At 37.5% G+C, this 13,870-nt stretch overlaps 1 protein-coding gene across 1 annotated transcript; it reads right to left on the minus strand.

Annotated features, from left to right (window-relative positions):
• Positions 1–5,012: 5,012 nt before the first annotated feature.
• Positions 5,013–13,131, minus strand: LOC111567864 (adhesion G protein-coupled receptor F5-like). Its single transcript, XM_055015804.1, has 10 exons — positions 13,029–13,131; positions 12,786–12,837; positions 12,529–12,693; positions 12,244–12,414; positions 10,469–10,519; positions 8,018–8,218; positions 7,720–7,854; positions 7,432–7,610; positions 5,227–6,609; positions 5,013–5,084 (listed from the first exon to the last, which is right to left on the minus strand). The coding sequence occupies exons 1-10, from the start codon at positions 13,128–13,130 to the stop codon at positions 5,013–5,015; spliced, it is 2,511 nt and encodes an 836-aa protein (XP_054871779.1). The 5' UTR covers position 13,131.
• Positions 13,132–13,870: the final 739 nt, after the last annotated feature.

Genomic DNA, 13,870 nt, shown 5'->3' on the forward strand with positions numbered 1-13,870 from the left:
AAACTTAGGCTAGTAAACGGTGGCTAGGCAAAGGGGATGATAAGGATAAAATGGTCTATCATAGTATATTGTTTGAAATTTCTAGAAAGGCAATAAAGAACAAGTTTTACATTTTATTTTTGACTAATCCAGCACATGAAACATTTGTACATCTGTTTTTCAAATACAATCTATATTTTTTGTGGGATTTCATTACTTTATATATTGAAATGAATATTATAAGACAAGACACACAGTGCAAACTCTCAGTTTATTTTACTACAGTCAGACACACAAACACAAATGTTACAAAGTGCAAAAATCTATTTATTTTATTTATATAAATTCTTTAACAAAAGATCATTTTTAGAACATGACAGAATTAATGCATCGCCAATGTTTCCAAAACGCAAAACTGATTTATCTTAGATGTAATATTAAGCGTCAGACATTAATATACATTTTGTACTTTAAAATTTTTAAAGGTCATTTGCATGATTAATTTTCATTCAAAGTGGTCAGAACTGATTGCAGAAATTATCAAGTGTTGGTAAGAGTGAATTTCACTGGATGCACCAGATGACACGTCACCATCTGAAAAACTGACGAAACAATTATAATTCAGCCAGTGACAAAACAATACAACAGCAAATAAAATGCTAAACAAGAGACTGGAGTTTTGAACAAACAATGTTTAAAAGTTAATGGTTTTCACAGAAAAAGTATTTTCTTAGTGTGGTAGTTTGACAGCAGTTGGTAATTGTCACTAAACAATGAGAATGTGTAATTTTTTAGGGGGTGTCATTGTTTCTCTTAGACCTCAAAGATGTGCAGATGTTGAAGAAAACGTCCGTTGACACTGTTATAATAATAATAATTATGGATTAGATTTATATAGCGCTTTTCAAGGCACTCAAAGCGCTTCACAATGAATCCATTATTCATTCACTCACACATTCTCACTCGGCGGTGGTAAACTACGTTTGTAGTCACAGCTGCCCTGGGGCAGATTGACGGAAGCGTGGCTGACAATCTGCGCCTACGGCCCCTCCGACCACCACCAACATTCACACGCATTCATACTCCAGTGTGAGTAGCAGCACTGGAGGCCAGGTGGGTAAAGTGTCTTGCCCAAGGACACAACAGCACATGACTAGGACAGAGAGGGAATCGAAATGCCGACCTTTCGATCATTGGACGACCCGCTCTACCACCTGAGCCACAGCCGCCCTGTTACTTTTATGATATCATTTATTACATAAATAAGACAGCATCTGAACAGGCTCCATGGTTTGCCTGTGGAGAGTTTCCCAGCCAATATGAAAATCTCGCAGAACAAAGGCTTGTAGTCAGTCTTCATAGGTTTTAGACATGTAGGGAGTGTCAACATATGGTTCTCTGTCAGGGCCGTGCAGAGACCTTTGGAGGGGCAGGTGCTCAAAGTTAAAAGGAGGCACATGGAGCATGAATATGAAACCCCATATAGAAACATACCTTACAACATAACTGGCTGAATTGTAGCAACCCATATACAGGAAGAATGTCATATGGAAGAAGTGGTGCAATGGTTAAGTCTCTGGACTGCTGATCAGTGGTTCAAACCCTGATGTGGCCACCATTGGGCCCATCAAACTACAATCATTTTGCAGTTGAATTTACATCACCATTAGACACTGGACTGTTTAACTGTGGCTACTCTTCCTGGAGTCCTTGCTTTTAAATTTCATACCTTTTCCAGACATGTACTGTAGAGCCACGGATTTGCTCCATGGTGCTGATTCATAATCTGCCCTTTATTATTCATAGTGCTAATAATAAGTTTAAAACAATTAAATGATATAGAAATCATGTATTTAAATGTATTTGTACTTTTATTCAGTTTGACTATCCACTTTGCACAAGACAGTGTCGTAGTTTCTCTTAGACCTCAAGGATGTGCAGATGTTGAAGGAAACGTCCGTTGACACTGTTGCTTTTATAATATAATTTTATTATATAAAAAGGCAGCATCTGAACAGGCACCATGGTCTGCCTGTGGAGAGTTTCCCAGCCAATATGAAAATCTCACAGAATAATAGTATGCACTCACTTATATAGGTTCGTGTATGGGAACACAACATAACGTATGGCTTCCTTCAATAACAGGCCCCACTTCACTTTGCAGATTTCCCAAGCACAGAAGCCTCTTCAACATAAACATTCCCAGAACCAAAACAGAAAAGCATATATTTCATGTCAGAGACTACCGGTTTACGTAGGGAAAAAAGAAATGTAAGTTTTCCCACAAATTGCTGGTCAGCTACTAGAACAGACAAAACTGATTCCATTCTACTAACTTATCAGCTAATACATGTCTCAGATCAGATACTACAACAGCAAAGTTATAAAAGTTATATATTTTCTATTTATGCATATTATATTTAATTTGTCTATATATACAAATGTTATAAACAAGTACTGATATCTTTAAATGAGAGGTTGAGAGAAAAACAATTCAAATTCTTCTAATTATTATTGTATTTATACTGCAATAGTCCAAAATTATGTGAAAATGCATGTACGTAGTTTCAGTGAAATAACATAACCTCTGTCTCATTGCCTCTAGAAACAGGAAACACACTGCAACTCACTGACAGTAAAATAATACATCTCTCTGATGCACTTTGCCCATGACAACAGAAACATACAGAAACAAAAAGAAGCCTGGCAGACTTTATCCTCTCAGCAGCTGTGTGGTTAACTAGCGGCTAGAACTGATGACAGGTGTGTGTGCAGAGTCAGACACACACACACAGGATGCTCACTTCATCAGTCATCTTGCAAAAATACACCGTACATAAACGAATCCCGCTGCAGAACCTCCTCTCCATCAGGACCATCAGTTGTTGATGTCCTCCCTCGGGTCTCCGGTTTCTAGACTAGCGGCGCTAGCGCAGAGCTACAGGGAACATCTGGACCCCTCAGAGCAGTGGGGGACGTCTACGTAGATCACGTGACCGACCGACGGTAGATCTGAATTATTTTTAGTTTTGTTTTATTTATTATTTTGGTCCTCAGAGACTTTTACACACACACACACACACACACACACACACACACACACACACACACACACACACACACACACACACACTTACAAATAAAAAAACTAAATAAAATAAAATAAAAAACTTTGACAACAGGGCACTTTGGGCATCAAGGACAAAAGGGGCAGGTGCCTCATCCTCGTTTCCTGTTTCACAAAAATCCTGGTCCACTTGATGAGTTCCCACCACTGTTGCTCTGAAACAGGACCAGAAGGAAAATCATGAACCACCACAACATTTAAAAACCAACCAGTGAGCTGCTAGTGAAGGATCACATGACTAAGAAAACTGTCCTTACCATCCCAAATTGAGTTGAAGAGGAACTTCTGGAAGTTTGTGACTTTTTTGCTATTTCTGACCGCACCTGAAACGTTAATGTTCAGAAATTAGTGCACTGCTATAACACTTGAGCAAGTACGTTTCCAAGACATGATAAAGTTCAAAGTTGGAAACTGTTATGTTGTGGTTCAAATAACAGGTTGGCAATCAACCCAATGAAAGGTAGCAGGACTGCCTTATGGAGATTAGGAGATTAAAAGGCCAGTTAACATGAGAAACCGATAGCATCCTGTATGTAGCAGGTCAGACAAGGTGAGGGGTGATTCAAAGTGTTAATGGTGGTGACACTGTCTGGTCAGGGATCTCAAGACTCCATTAAAAGTACCGACAAGGATTGTCATGGACCCCCTCCTTTGTTTAAAGATGGCTTTAGCCATGTGGGGGTGAGTATAAATAGCTGGGATTCCTCATCATTCCATTTGAACTGAGAAAATGTACTTGAAATTTACTGTTAGAACCAAAATCAAAATGCTGGAATTAATTAACCAAAATGTGGAAATGTGTTTATCAAAACATAAGAATGGAAACGGAATGTCTCCTGTGACCACAAATAAGTCAAGATTTAGAAAGGAGTTACTCCAAATGTGGAAATGAAGTAATGTAAACTTACTAATGAATTAGTCAGAGCATATGAATAATTGACATCAGTGCATGAAATAGGCTTTGGTGCTTTCAGAGCACTAAATCTCTATGGTGATTCAAAGGCTTGAGTCAATTCACTGGTTAATCCAAAATATGGATGGGAATCCTGTTAGATTACTTTGTAATACGAACAGTATAATTCGACTATAATCATTACTTCGCCAAGGAGTTATGTGATGTTCAGTGTACGTTTGTCCTTCTGTGAATCTGTCTGTGATTAGATTTTGGCAGTGATGCAGCTTATAGTCTGGATCCATGGATTGTGAAAGATTTCTGTATCATTGCCAGATAGCGTCACTGTAACCATGACAACAAGTGAACACTATGTCAGCTGGCTGCTGATGATCACATGATTGTGATCCTACTACAAATCCACCGCTGAGGACTTATCAGGACTTATCCTTTGTAAATCATACGAGGAACAACTGATTAAATTGTGGGGGTGTTTCTGAGTCCCATCAATTCCCGCCGCCTGTTACATATTTAGGTCACGTGATCCGGTATCCGTACATAATGAACACATGCAGAACACATGCCTGTGTTCAGAGCAAGGTCATTTTTTATTAAAGATTTCATCCGTCTGAAATGATACAATGACTGGTGGCGTTCTGCTGTCTGAGTGCTTTTCCTGTTTGTTAATGTAATAATCATTAGCTAGACATTATTAGAAAGCTATGTTCAACTTCAGAGGGGATTTTCCTTAAATTAAATCTAGAGTGCAGAATGTCAACAGGACTGTAAATAAACATTTGTTACAGCGAAACCTGTGTCAAATTAGTTAATGAAATGGGAAACTCTCTCAGTGCCAGGTATATTTCTTCTTATTTTGCAGATTTAAATGTGGTTTCATTGTCAAAAGCATACAGCAACTTGGAGGCAATCAAGAAAAGCTCCTGAGGCTGGAGATTTAAAAGAAACTTGGTGTTTACAGAAAAGATTACAGTGTAAAAAAGAAATTTAAGCTGTTTAAAATTTTGAATATTGAGATGCACATACCTTTTTGTCCAGAAGTGTTCCAAACACCAATATGAAGAAACCCTTTATGAAGACACACAGAGAAATGTCAGCTAAGGGGAATTCAATGACATAAGGCAAACTAACCATTTAGAATGCATTAAACCTTAGTAAGTACTGCAGCATAATATAAATATTAGTATAAATATATGAATTGAATTTGTACCTGCAGTGAGTTGAAGAATGCAAATGAATAATGGATTGCAGTGTTGTTTGGGTCAACCAGAGTTCCGACTCCCAGACTCCAAGTTAATCCAAAAAATGGTGTGAGCACAGCCAAACTCCTGGCGATCACCACAAGAACATGCTTCTCACCTGCTTGTGTAGCGTCCCCTGCAACCCTTCTCCTCAACATTTTGTACATCACCACAAGCAGGATCATGAAGTTTATCACCACTATTAACAGTGCAGGGATCACAAATGCTAGTAGAGTCCTGGACGGTTCCCAGTTGAGCCAGCAGACCCCAGTATCTCGAATGTATGTTCCTTTGGCTGCAGTAACAGCTATGGTTATGGTTGCAATGATGAGAGGTGCCCCATAGCCTAGGCAGAATCCAAGAGCCAACATGGATCTTTTAGACAACCCCCCTTCAAATACACTGACTGCACGGTAGAGCAACAGCAAAGCTGAGGCTAGCATCCAGAAGAACAGGGCTAGGTAGAAAAAATGGACAAAAAAGGTAGCTGCAGAGCAAGCTGGTGGGTTTTTCTCCTCTGCATCAGAAATGGCTGCCCCAATGATAAACCAAATGTTTGCGGTAAGGAGGGATACTGCAATGTTAACAATGGAGACATGACGTAAGTAGGATGTGTTGTTCTTTCTTATTTTTCTCCAAACGACTGCTTCAATGATGAGACATATGACCAAGGATACCATGGATATTCCAACTCCAATGTAGGTTACAATGGCCAATCCAGGGTCATCTCGACTGTAGGGAGACATCAGGATGGAGAACGAGGTCAAGTGGTTGCAGTTGCAGGTGACAGTTTCATTGTCGTTGTTGGGTACCAACATGCAGCCCTCATCATCCCACCCTCCGAGACCGCTGAAGAGGCTGAAATTCCAGAAAACACACTTTGGATCCACCAAGCTATTGTTTCTTATGTCAAACGTGAAAGAAATGTTACTGATGTTGGTACTTGACTGAACAAGTACAACTCTGCCATTGATAATGTTGAGAGATGAGTTGGCTTCGTCTCTTGCAGGAAGTACATTATGCTTTGACTCAAAGGTTAACACAGTGATTGATGTATTTCCTCCATCAGGCTCTGTTATGTTTATCTCCACTGACGAGTTAAAGTGAGCATTAAAAGTGTTGTTGAAGGTAGTTTTGTTCAACAGAATGGAAGGTGTCTCAATGTTGAACGTGTCATTGGTAAGGCGCCGTGTTATCGTCTCCAAAGACTGCAATAATATTGAACTGACACTTTCAGGTGGGGGACTGTTACTTCTCATTGATGAGCTGTTTCTGGTGTCATTGCCATTTATAAAGTCCCATGATTCCCTTGCCTTGTCTATAGTGAGAATGCCTGCAGTCAACAGAACATCCTGCATGTAAAGAAGATATTAGATAAAAAAGCATGCAGAGTTTATAATGTGTAAAGCTCAGCAGAATAATTCACATACCTCCATTGAAGTCCTACTTATTATGATATTTGTTAATGAAGATGTGGTGGCTAAATTGTTGAGGATGTCAACAATGGCATTAATGGAGGCAGGAGATTCAGTAACTTCTGCAGTGAAGTTGATCATGATGTTGCTGAGGTGGTCCAAGAATACCGACAGTGAATTGCTGTTCAAAAACTGTATTTGAAGAAACAAAAAATGCTCAGTAATGTATTTTTTCTTGAGGATCAGATTCAAATTACTTTTATTTATATTTATTTTATATTATTCAAATACCAGTCTGGTTAGTTTTCTTTGGCCCTTGAATTCACCTAAACTACAAACAAAAACAGACACTTTCCTAAAAGGTCCGTGATTGATAGGCTCTGGCCAATCATTCGGCACTCTTGGAAAATTACATAACAAAAGGTGTTATGAGTTTTCAATGAAGTGCTGAAGTGTTTACTTAAAGCTGCAGTAGGCAGAAATCTGGAAAAGACAAAAAAAAAAGCTTGAGTTTGAAAATATCACTGACAAAAAGCCCAGTGACTGACTTCATTCATGGGCTACAGTTTTTAGGCCTGAAAACTGAATGAGATGCAGACATCTAGTTTCCTTTCAGAGCACTCGATTCACTTGAATTAATGTAGAATTTTTTCCTCAACGCTGCCAAAAAGGGGTTGGGGCTAACCCTATCCTAACCCTTGATTTAGCGCTTGTTGATACTATCATCGGGTGTCTGAAAGAGCTGGAGAAGTAGCTCACCTCAGACTGCTCGTGCAGATCCTGGATGTGTTGAAGAACACAGTTGTTTTGTCGATCTTCAAATTTACCATTCGCCATACAAACTGCTGTCTTTTCTCCCACCTTGTTGTCTTCGCACTGTGCTACAGCTTTGAAACCTACAGTTCCATTACCAAATTCCGGATGTGAACATACAAATTCTGGAGAGAAAGAAGAAGGTTTTGAGATCAGTACTTAAAGTAATTACATGAAAACATATCTTGACTTTAATTGTTTTAAATACTCTGTAAAGTTTGGATGAGTACTCACCTTCTGCAGAAAGCTCCAGTACAATTTCTTTTTCAAATACAGGATTGGTTTTTGTTCGACAGGTGAACTTCCTGGTGTCCTGGTTTGTACAGTCAGCAGGAACTGGAAACTGAGCTGTGATCACATTACCTGGACCTGAAAAACAGCAAAACTGAATTTAGAAAGTAGTATAGTAATATCACTCACAATTTTAAAATAATATTATCAGAAATGGCTTGTGACAACTGCTTCCACATGTAATTGATCTTCTAATGGCTGATTAGCCTTTTCTTTTTGTGCTGGTTTCTTTCCGGTATACCTGCAGAAGGAGATTCCAGAAGCTCAACCTCATAGGGACTGTTGACAGAGCACCGCAGTGTCACATTTCCAGTCCCACACTTCACATTTTGTCTCACCGGGTTCACTTGGATCTGTGGTGCATCTTTGTGACTGAAGACTCCATTGGACCTTTGTCGGAAAATTGAATTATCTGCCCGTTTCAGCTGACATTCATAGAGTCCTGAAACCAAAGGTGATTATCATTATCATGTGTGAAACTTTATTGGATGCCCCCAGTTTTTTCAGATTTGTCTGGCTCCATCAGATTATTGTCTGAAAACTGCAGTGTCTGCCCATTTCAGCTCATATTCATAAAGCCTTAAAAACAGTGATCATCAATTCAAAGTCAAACAAATGTCCAGTTAGTGTTGTGAAACAAATATAAAAATATAAGAGGGGCAAATGGGCAAATAAATTAAATTAGCATTTCCATAATTGTAGTGGAAGAAACATTCTTTTAAGGTTTCCTGCTAATTTAACTGTGAGCTTTCTGTTAAAAAAAGATGTGAAGTTTTAATAATGAAAACCCTTTGTAAAGGGAAGTGTACACTCATACACACTAAGAAGAAGTGGGAAATGAATTTAAATGATAAAGTCTAACACTTGTCAACGCTGAAGCCAACTAGGAAAAAAGAGATTCAAATAAAAGAAAACCTTTTTAACAAAATAAATTTTTTTTTAATTGACTGATAAGTCAATTTAATTGACAAGTAAAGAAAGAGAAACTATGGCAGTGCATGATTAATGGCCAAATCTTCACCTAATACAGATAAATAAATGAAGTTGATATTTAAGCCAAACTAAGGATGTGCTGTGTGTTGAGTCTTTTTTTCATTCAGTGTTGTGTTTTGTTCAGTAAAGTTTTACACTACATCTGTGCTGTGCTGTGTTTAACTATCCAGGTGTGGTGAAAGAAAAGAAAAAAGCAAAAAATTCTTGGGAGATTTTTCTCAATAGAATTCCTCTGATAATGGCCAGCAGTTTCCACATATGAAACATCTCATCCTTTTTGTTCAGTTGTTTTGAATTTGCACAGGTGAATGCAACCTATTTTGCACTACTTTTGTCTAACTGCGTGTGATTTAGGAATGTCACCACTGTCTACATTACACTCCATGTATTTCTTACCATTGTCAGTAATAAAAAATCTGGGCACAGTTAATGTTGCTGCTCCATCCTGAATTGAAAAGCTGTGTTCTGTATCTTCATTGATGAGCACACCGTTACGTCTCCATTCTGCAGTCCAGCTGGTACCAAAACTGAGATCTTCTGGTGGAGGGCCACATGTCACAGTCACACTCTGCTCTAAAAATACTTCAGTTGGATTAAACTGTAAGGGTGTCTCACCTTAAAAAAAAAAAAAAAAAAGTAGACACAACGGTCAGCCAGTTATTATAAAATCTGTTTTACACAAAGATTGGATATTTTGGACTTGACAAACATAACAAATTTGAAAAAGAAATAAATCACAAATGACTGCCTTACTGTCAAATATAATTGGGTATCTTTGTGCCAGATTTGTAAATAAACCAATTTTTAGCACTTTAGTTTGTCTCTCTGGGAAGAAGGTAGCGATGACAGTATAGGTAGCAATGGTGCTTCCACTCCTGCAAGACAGAATTCAGTCCCAATGAACACCCAACCTCCAACTAGTGCAGTGTAGTTGATTTAGTGTCTCTGCTCTGGAAAATTGACATCAATCACTATTTATTGTCTGCAGAAAAGATCTATAACACTATCGTCATTATCATCAGTATTAGTCAGTGAAATATAATTTCATATAATTTCTATATAAAATGTTAGTTTTTTGGGGGTTTTGCACAATATATTCTATTAAAATCCGTTATATATCTGAGATATTTCAGCCTTGGTGGACAGACTGAATTTCCTAAATGGCTAGTAATAAGGTTAAAAAAAAAAAGAAAAAAGAAATCTATTTCCAATTTACTGTAATACAAATATGCTTAACACAGTAGACTGAAGTGCATTCCTTTATGTAATTACTACATTAGACATTACATTAGAATATAATTACACAGTCAGTGTACTCACATAGTTTGCTGTTATAAATCTAAGGAACACAATGTCAAAGGAATTAAACTGGACTTACCTAAAACCAATTAATTGTGCTGAAACTGGAGCTGGGAAGTGTGTCCTGATTTGGTTTTGAATCTGTTTAAGACAGTGACATAGCCAGGATTTAATATTAGTTGGATTGAGTGCATCAGAAATGTAATACAATGAAATGATAAGAAGAGAAGACATATAAAGACTTACAGTGTTATTAATGTCTTGGTAAAATGCATGGCCTGGGTCATTGAATGAACGATCAAACTCCATGTCCATAGAAAATGAGAAGGTCCTCACTGGAACAGAAATACTGATTATTACAAAGAAGTAGCTTCATTAGATCATCCAAGTGATAACAGACCCAGTGGAGCATGTAAAAGGCCATCTTTACCACATTTTCCTGGTTTGCGAACTGCAGAAGGTCAAGTGAATGTGCAACCAGCGGTCTCAGAAAGCAGCAAAGAAGCAGCCGCTACAGTATCGTCATGATGTGTGAAGTGAATGGCATCAGTCTGTAGTCATTTTTCTCAGTTTGGTACCAAAAGACCTGATGTTGTACACAGAACCAGAACCCTACCCGTCTAAAGACTCAAGTTGAAGATCCTCTGGAGCAGCTCAGTCCTTAAGTAGGCTTGGATGCACAGCATCCAGACCTGCTGCTTTTTAAGGAAGAAAAGTTATTTTTCTTATCTAGTTGTTTTACTTTCCCATTTGCTTGTTTCCCTTCTTTTATGAATGTCTTTACTAATTTCTCATTTCCCCATTTATTTTTTGCATAAAATTGCCTCATCTTTGCCTCTTTTCTTGCAAGTTTGCCCTGTTAGCAACTTTATTTTTTAAAAAATGTCTCTCATTATCCACTACAACCAAAAAGTCGATTTTAATGTACACATTAAAAGCAAAAACATTTGGGCACCCAAGTAGCTCAAGTGTTTGAGCGAGCGACCAATGAAGGCCGGGCGTGGGTTCGATTCTGTTCACGGCCCTTTACTGCATGTCTTCGCCCTATTCTCCTCTCTGCTTTCCTGTCTGCCTCTTCACTGTGCCTATCAATAAAAGGCCAAAAAATACACTAAAAAAAGCAAAAATATTTTTCTCTCTACAGCAAGTGAAGGCTTTCTCAACATCTTCTCTAATCTTTGTAGATCAGATTCTTTAACTGATGCTGGTAGTAAAAACTATTATCTGATTACACTTCAACAAAACAACATGAGGAAGCATTTATTTTGTTGCCACAAGGCCTTACAAGGCCTAACCCTAACCCCTAACCCTTACAAAAAACATATGGACATGTTAATAAGGTAAAAAAAATACAAACATATTTTTTTGCAGAGGGAGAATCTATCATCTCCTGCTATTATATGTTTTAAAGCTTATGTGTAAATTTAAATAAATTTATTGTACAACTGAAGATTTCCTGACTGAGAACAGTTAAAATAGACTCAAAATAATCAATTAGAGCTCATATTTTAAAAATCCATTCTCCTCATAAATAAAATATTGTACAGTTTATAGGTCAACCTAGCTCTATTTTTATTACAAATTATAATTTATATACTTTGCTAAGGAGGCTGACATAGATAGATAGATAGACAGATAGACAGATAGATAGATAGATAGATAGATAGATAGATAGATAGATAGATAGATAGATAGATAGATAGATAGATAGATAGATAGATAGATAGATAGATAGATAGATAGATAGATAGACTATAGATAGATAGATAGATAGACAGATAGACAGATGGATAGACAGCTAGACAGATAGATAGACATCATTTTAGGATATTGAGGATATTTCATTGCAAATGGAGCAATTCTGTATTCATAACAAATTTAAAACAGACTGAAAATGTGTGTGTTATTGTGTTTTTAAGTTGCATTTTAGTAATGTGGCTGACTGCAGTGGAGCCAGTCCTAATCATTTTATAGACTGTTTAACATCTTTATTTACTATATGGGAATGCCTTTTATTTGACAATCACACTGTAGGCTTTTAAAATATTCATCTGCAAAGTGACCACTTACTATTTTTATCCAATGAGTGTAGTAGACTAAAGTATGAAGCAACATAACATTAAAACACAGAAAGTGTCAACATCTAAAGTAGAGCGCTTGTGTGAATGTACTTACACTCCGTGGTGTTTGACTGGCAGTACTGGCCGTCTGCTGGGAGGCCATTAATGCATCCACATGTGTCACCAACGATGGCATCACAGGCCTCATGGTTAATGCAGCTGTTATACGACCAAGCAAAGCTCTCCTCACACGTGCACTGGTATCCAGTCGTATGTACTGAACACACTATGGGAAGAAGCAGCAGCACACAACACCAAGGACGAACGACATGTTTGCTGGTTGAATAAAGATTCTGAAGCTTTGGGGAGCAAAAGAACAGCCAAATGAAGGACGTTGTACCTGTTGTGGTCTCAGTGTTTGTAATTTCTGTGGAGTTGTCGATCTGTAAAGGAAACGTGAGCGTGGCCAGAATCAGTCGGATATTCTCCACGTCTGAGATCCTTATAACAGCCTGGACCTCATAATCCATGGAATTTAAGGAGGCTGGAGTTGAAACAGTCCACACTTGAGTGGCAATAATAAGGCAGATTCAGACACCAAAAGTCAATATTCTTTGCTGTGATAAATTCTGTTAATGTTAATAGAATGTGACTCACTTTGTCGTTTTTCTCTGGCATGAATGGAGGATGTTTTTGAACTCAGTGATTCCTGAAAGAATCATCAGATTCAGTTCAACTGTAGTTTGTCTACATAGAACAATAACTGTAAGTAAATATCAATTGTAAACTAGAAAAATACACAACAGATAAGTTATTTCATACAACCACACACAGCAGTCTCAGCATCTCATGGTGTAGCACTACAACCTCTGCTGTTAGTAATTATCAGTTCATTCTTACCTGAGAAAAAACATCCAGACACTGTATGTATCCCTGATTCTCCAGACTGGTGCATAAAACCAGAAGAACAACCACATATCCTACTGTCTTTGGTAATGCCATCCTGACTAGAGAGAAAACACAAAACACATGGTTTCTCTTTATTAAATCCTTATTAAAGCAATTAGAAGACTTGTATGTGTTTATATAGTGTATGTGTGATCTTAATCTTTAAGTTTAAAGATGAATGTTGGATTAAAACTTTACAGCGGTTTTCTAACGTAGTGCTAGATCACAATCTTTGTTTGACTTTCTACCAGGAAGCAAACAGTTAAAAAATACACTGCCTTCCTGATTACTGGTAGGAAAATCTGTGGTTTACTGGCATGTTGCCATTTAATACCTTCTGTTCGTCATGAAAAAATATTGCCAAAAATTTTGACACTAATTTTTGGAAACTTTATTTACTTTTTTTTTTCCAAGAGGGTAGCATGTATTAGATGTCTCCACGGGGAGTTTGTTTAGATTAAGGTTCCTTAACACTAAAGCTCTGTTCCATTGTTTAATAATGCATCATGTAAACTGGATAAACCACAGAGTTTAGGAATCGTCTCAGCTTGACCCAGTTGTGTTGCACTAGTAGGCGATAGTTCAGTTTCTGTTTAGTGAGAAGAAATATTTAGAAACTTTAATTCTAGATTAGGTTCAGTGAATTTAAGTGAAAAAAAACCATGACATTATTTATTGCATTGATTTTCAATAGGAGATCATGTAGAATAACGTAGAATAACCAAAATATATTATTGGGTTAAAGAAATACATTAGTGACAATAGTTTTACTATTTTTCACACTTTTCCAGAGT

The sequence above is a fragment of the Amphiprion ocellaris genome, chromosome 12 (assembly GCF_022539595.1).
Source record: "Amphiprion ocellaris isolate individual 3 ecotype Okinawa chromosome 12, ASM2253959v1, whole genome shotgun sequence".
Lineage (NCBI taxonomy): Eukaryota > Metazoa > Chordata > Actinopteri > Pomacentridae > Amphiprion > Amphiprion ocellaris.

What these genes read in the sequence shown, in the direction of transcription:
- LOC111567864 (XM_055015804.1), bottom strand. Translation starts at nt 13,130, where the DNA reads ATGGCATTACCAAAGACAGTAGGATATGTGGTTGTTCTTCTGGTTTTA. An exon ending in TCTGGAATCTCCTTCTGCAG is followed by an intron (nt 7,855 to 8,017) that starts GTATACCGGAAA and finishes GCTGTTTTTCAG; the next exon opens with GTCCAGGTAATGTGATCACA. An exon ending in ACTGGAGCTTTCTGCAGAAG is followed by an intron (nt 7,611 to 7,719) that starts GTGAGTACTCAT and finishes CTTTCTCTCCAG; the next exon opens with AATTTGTATGTTCACATCCG.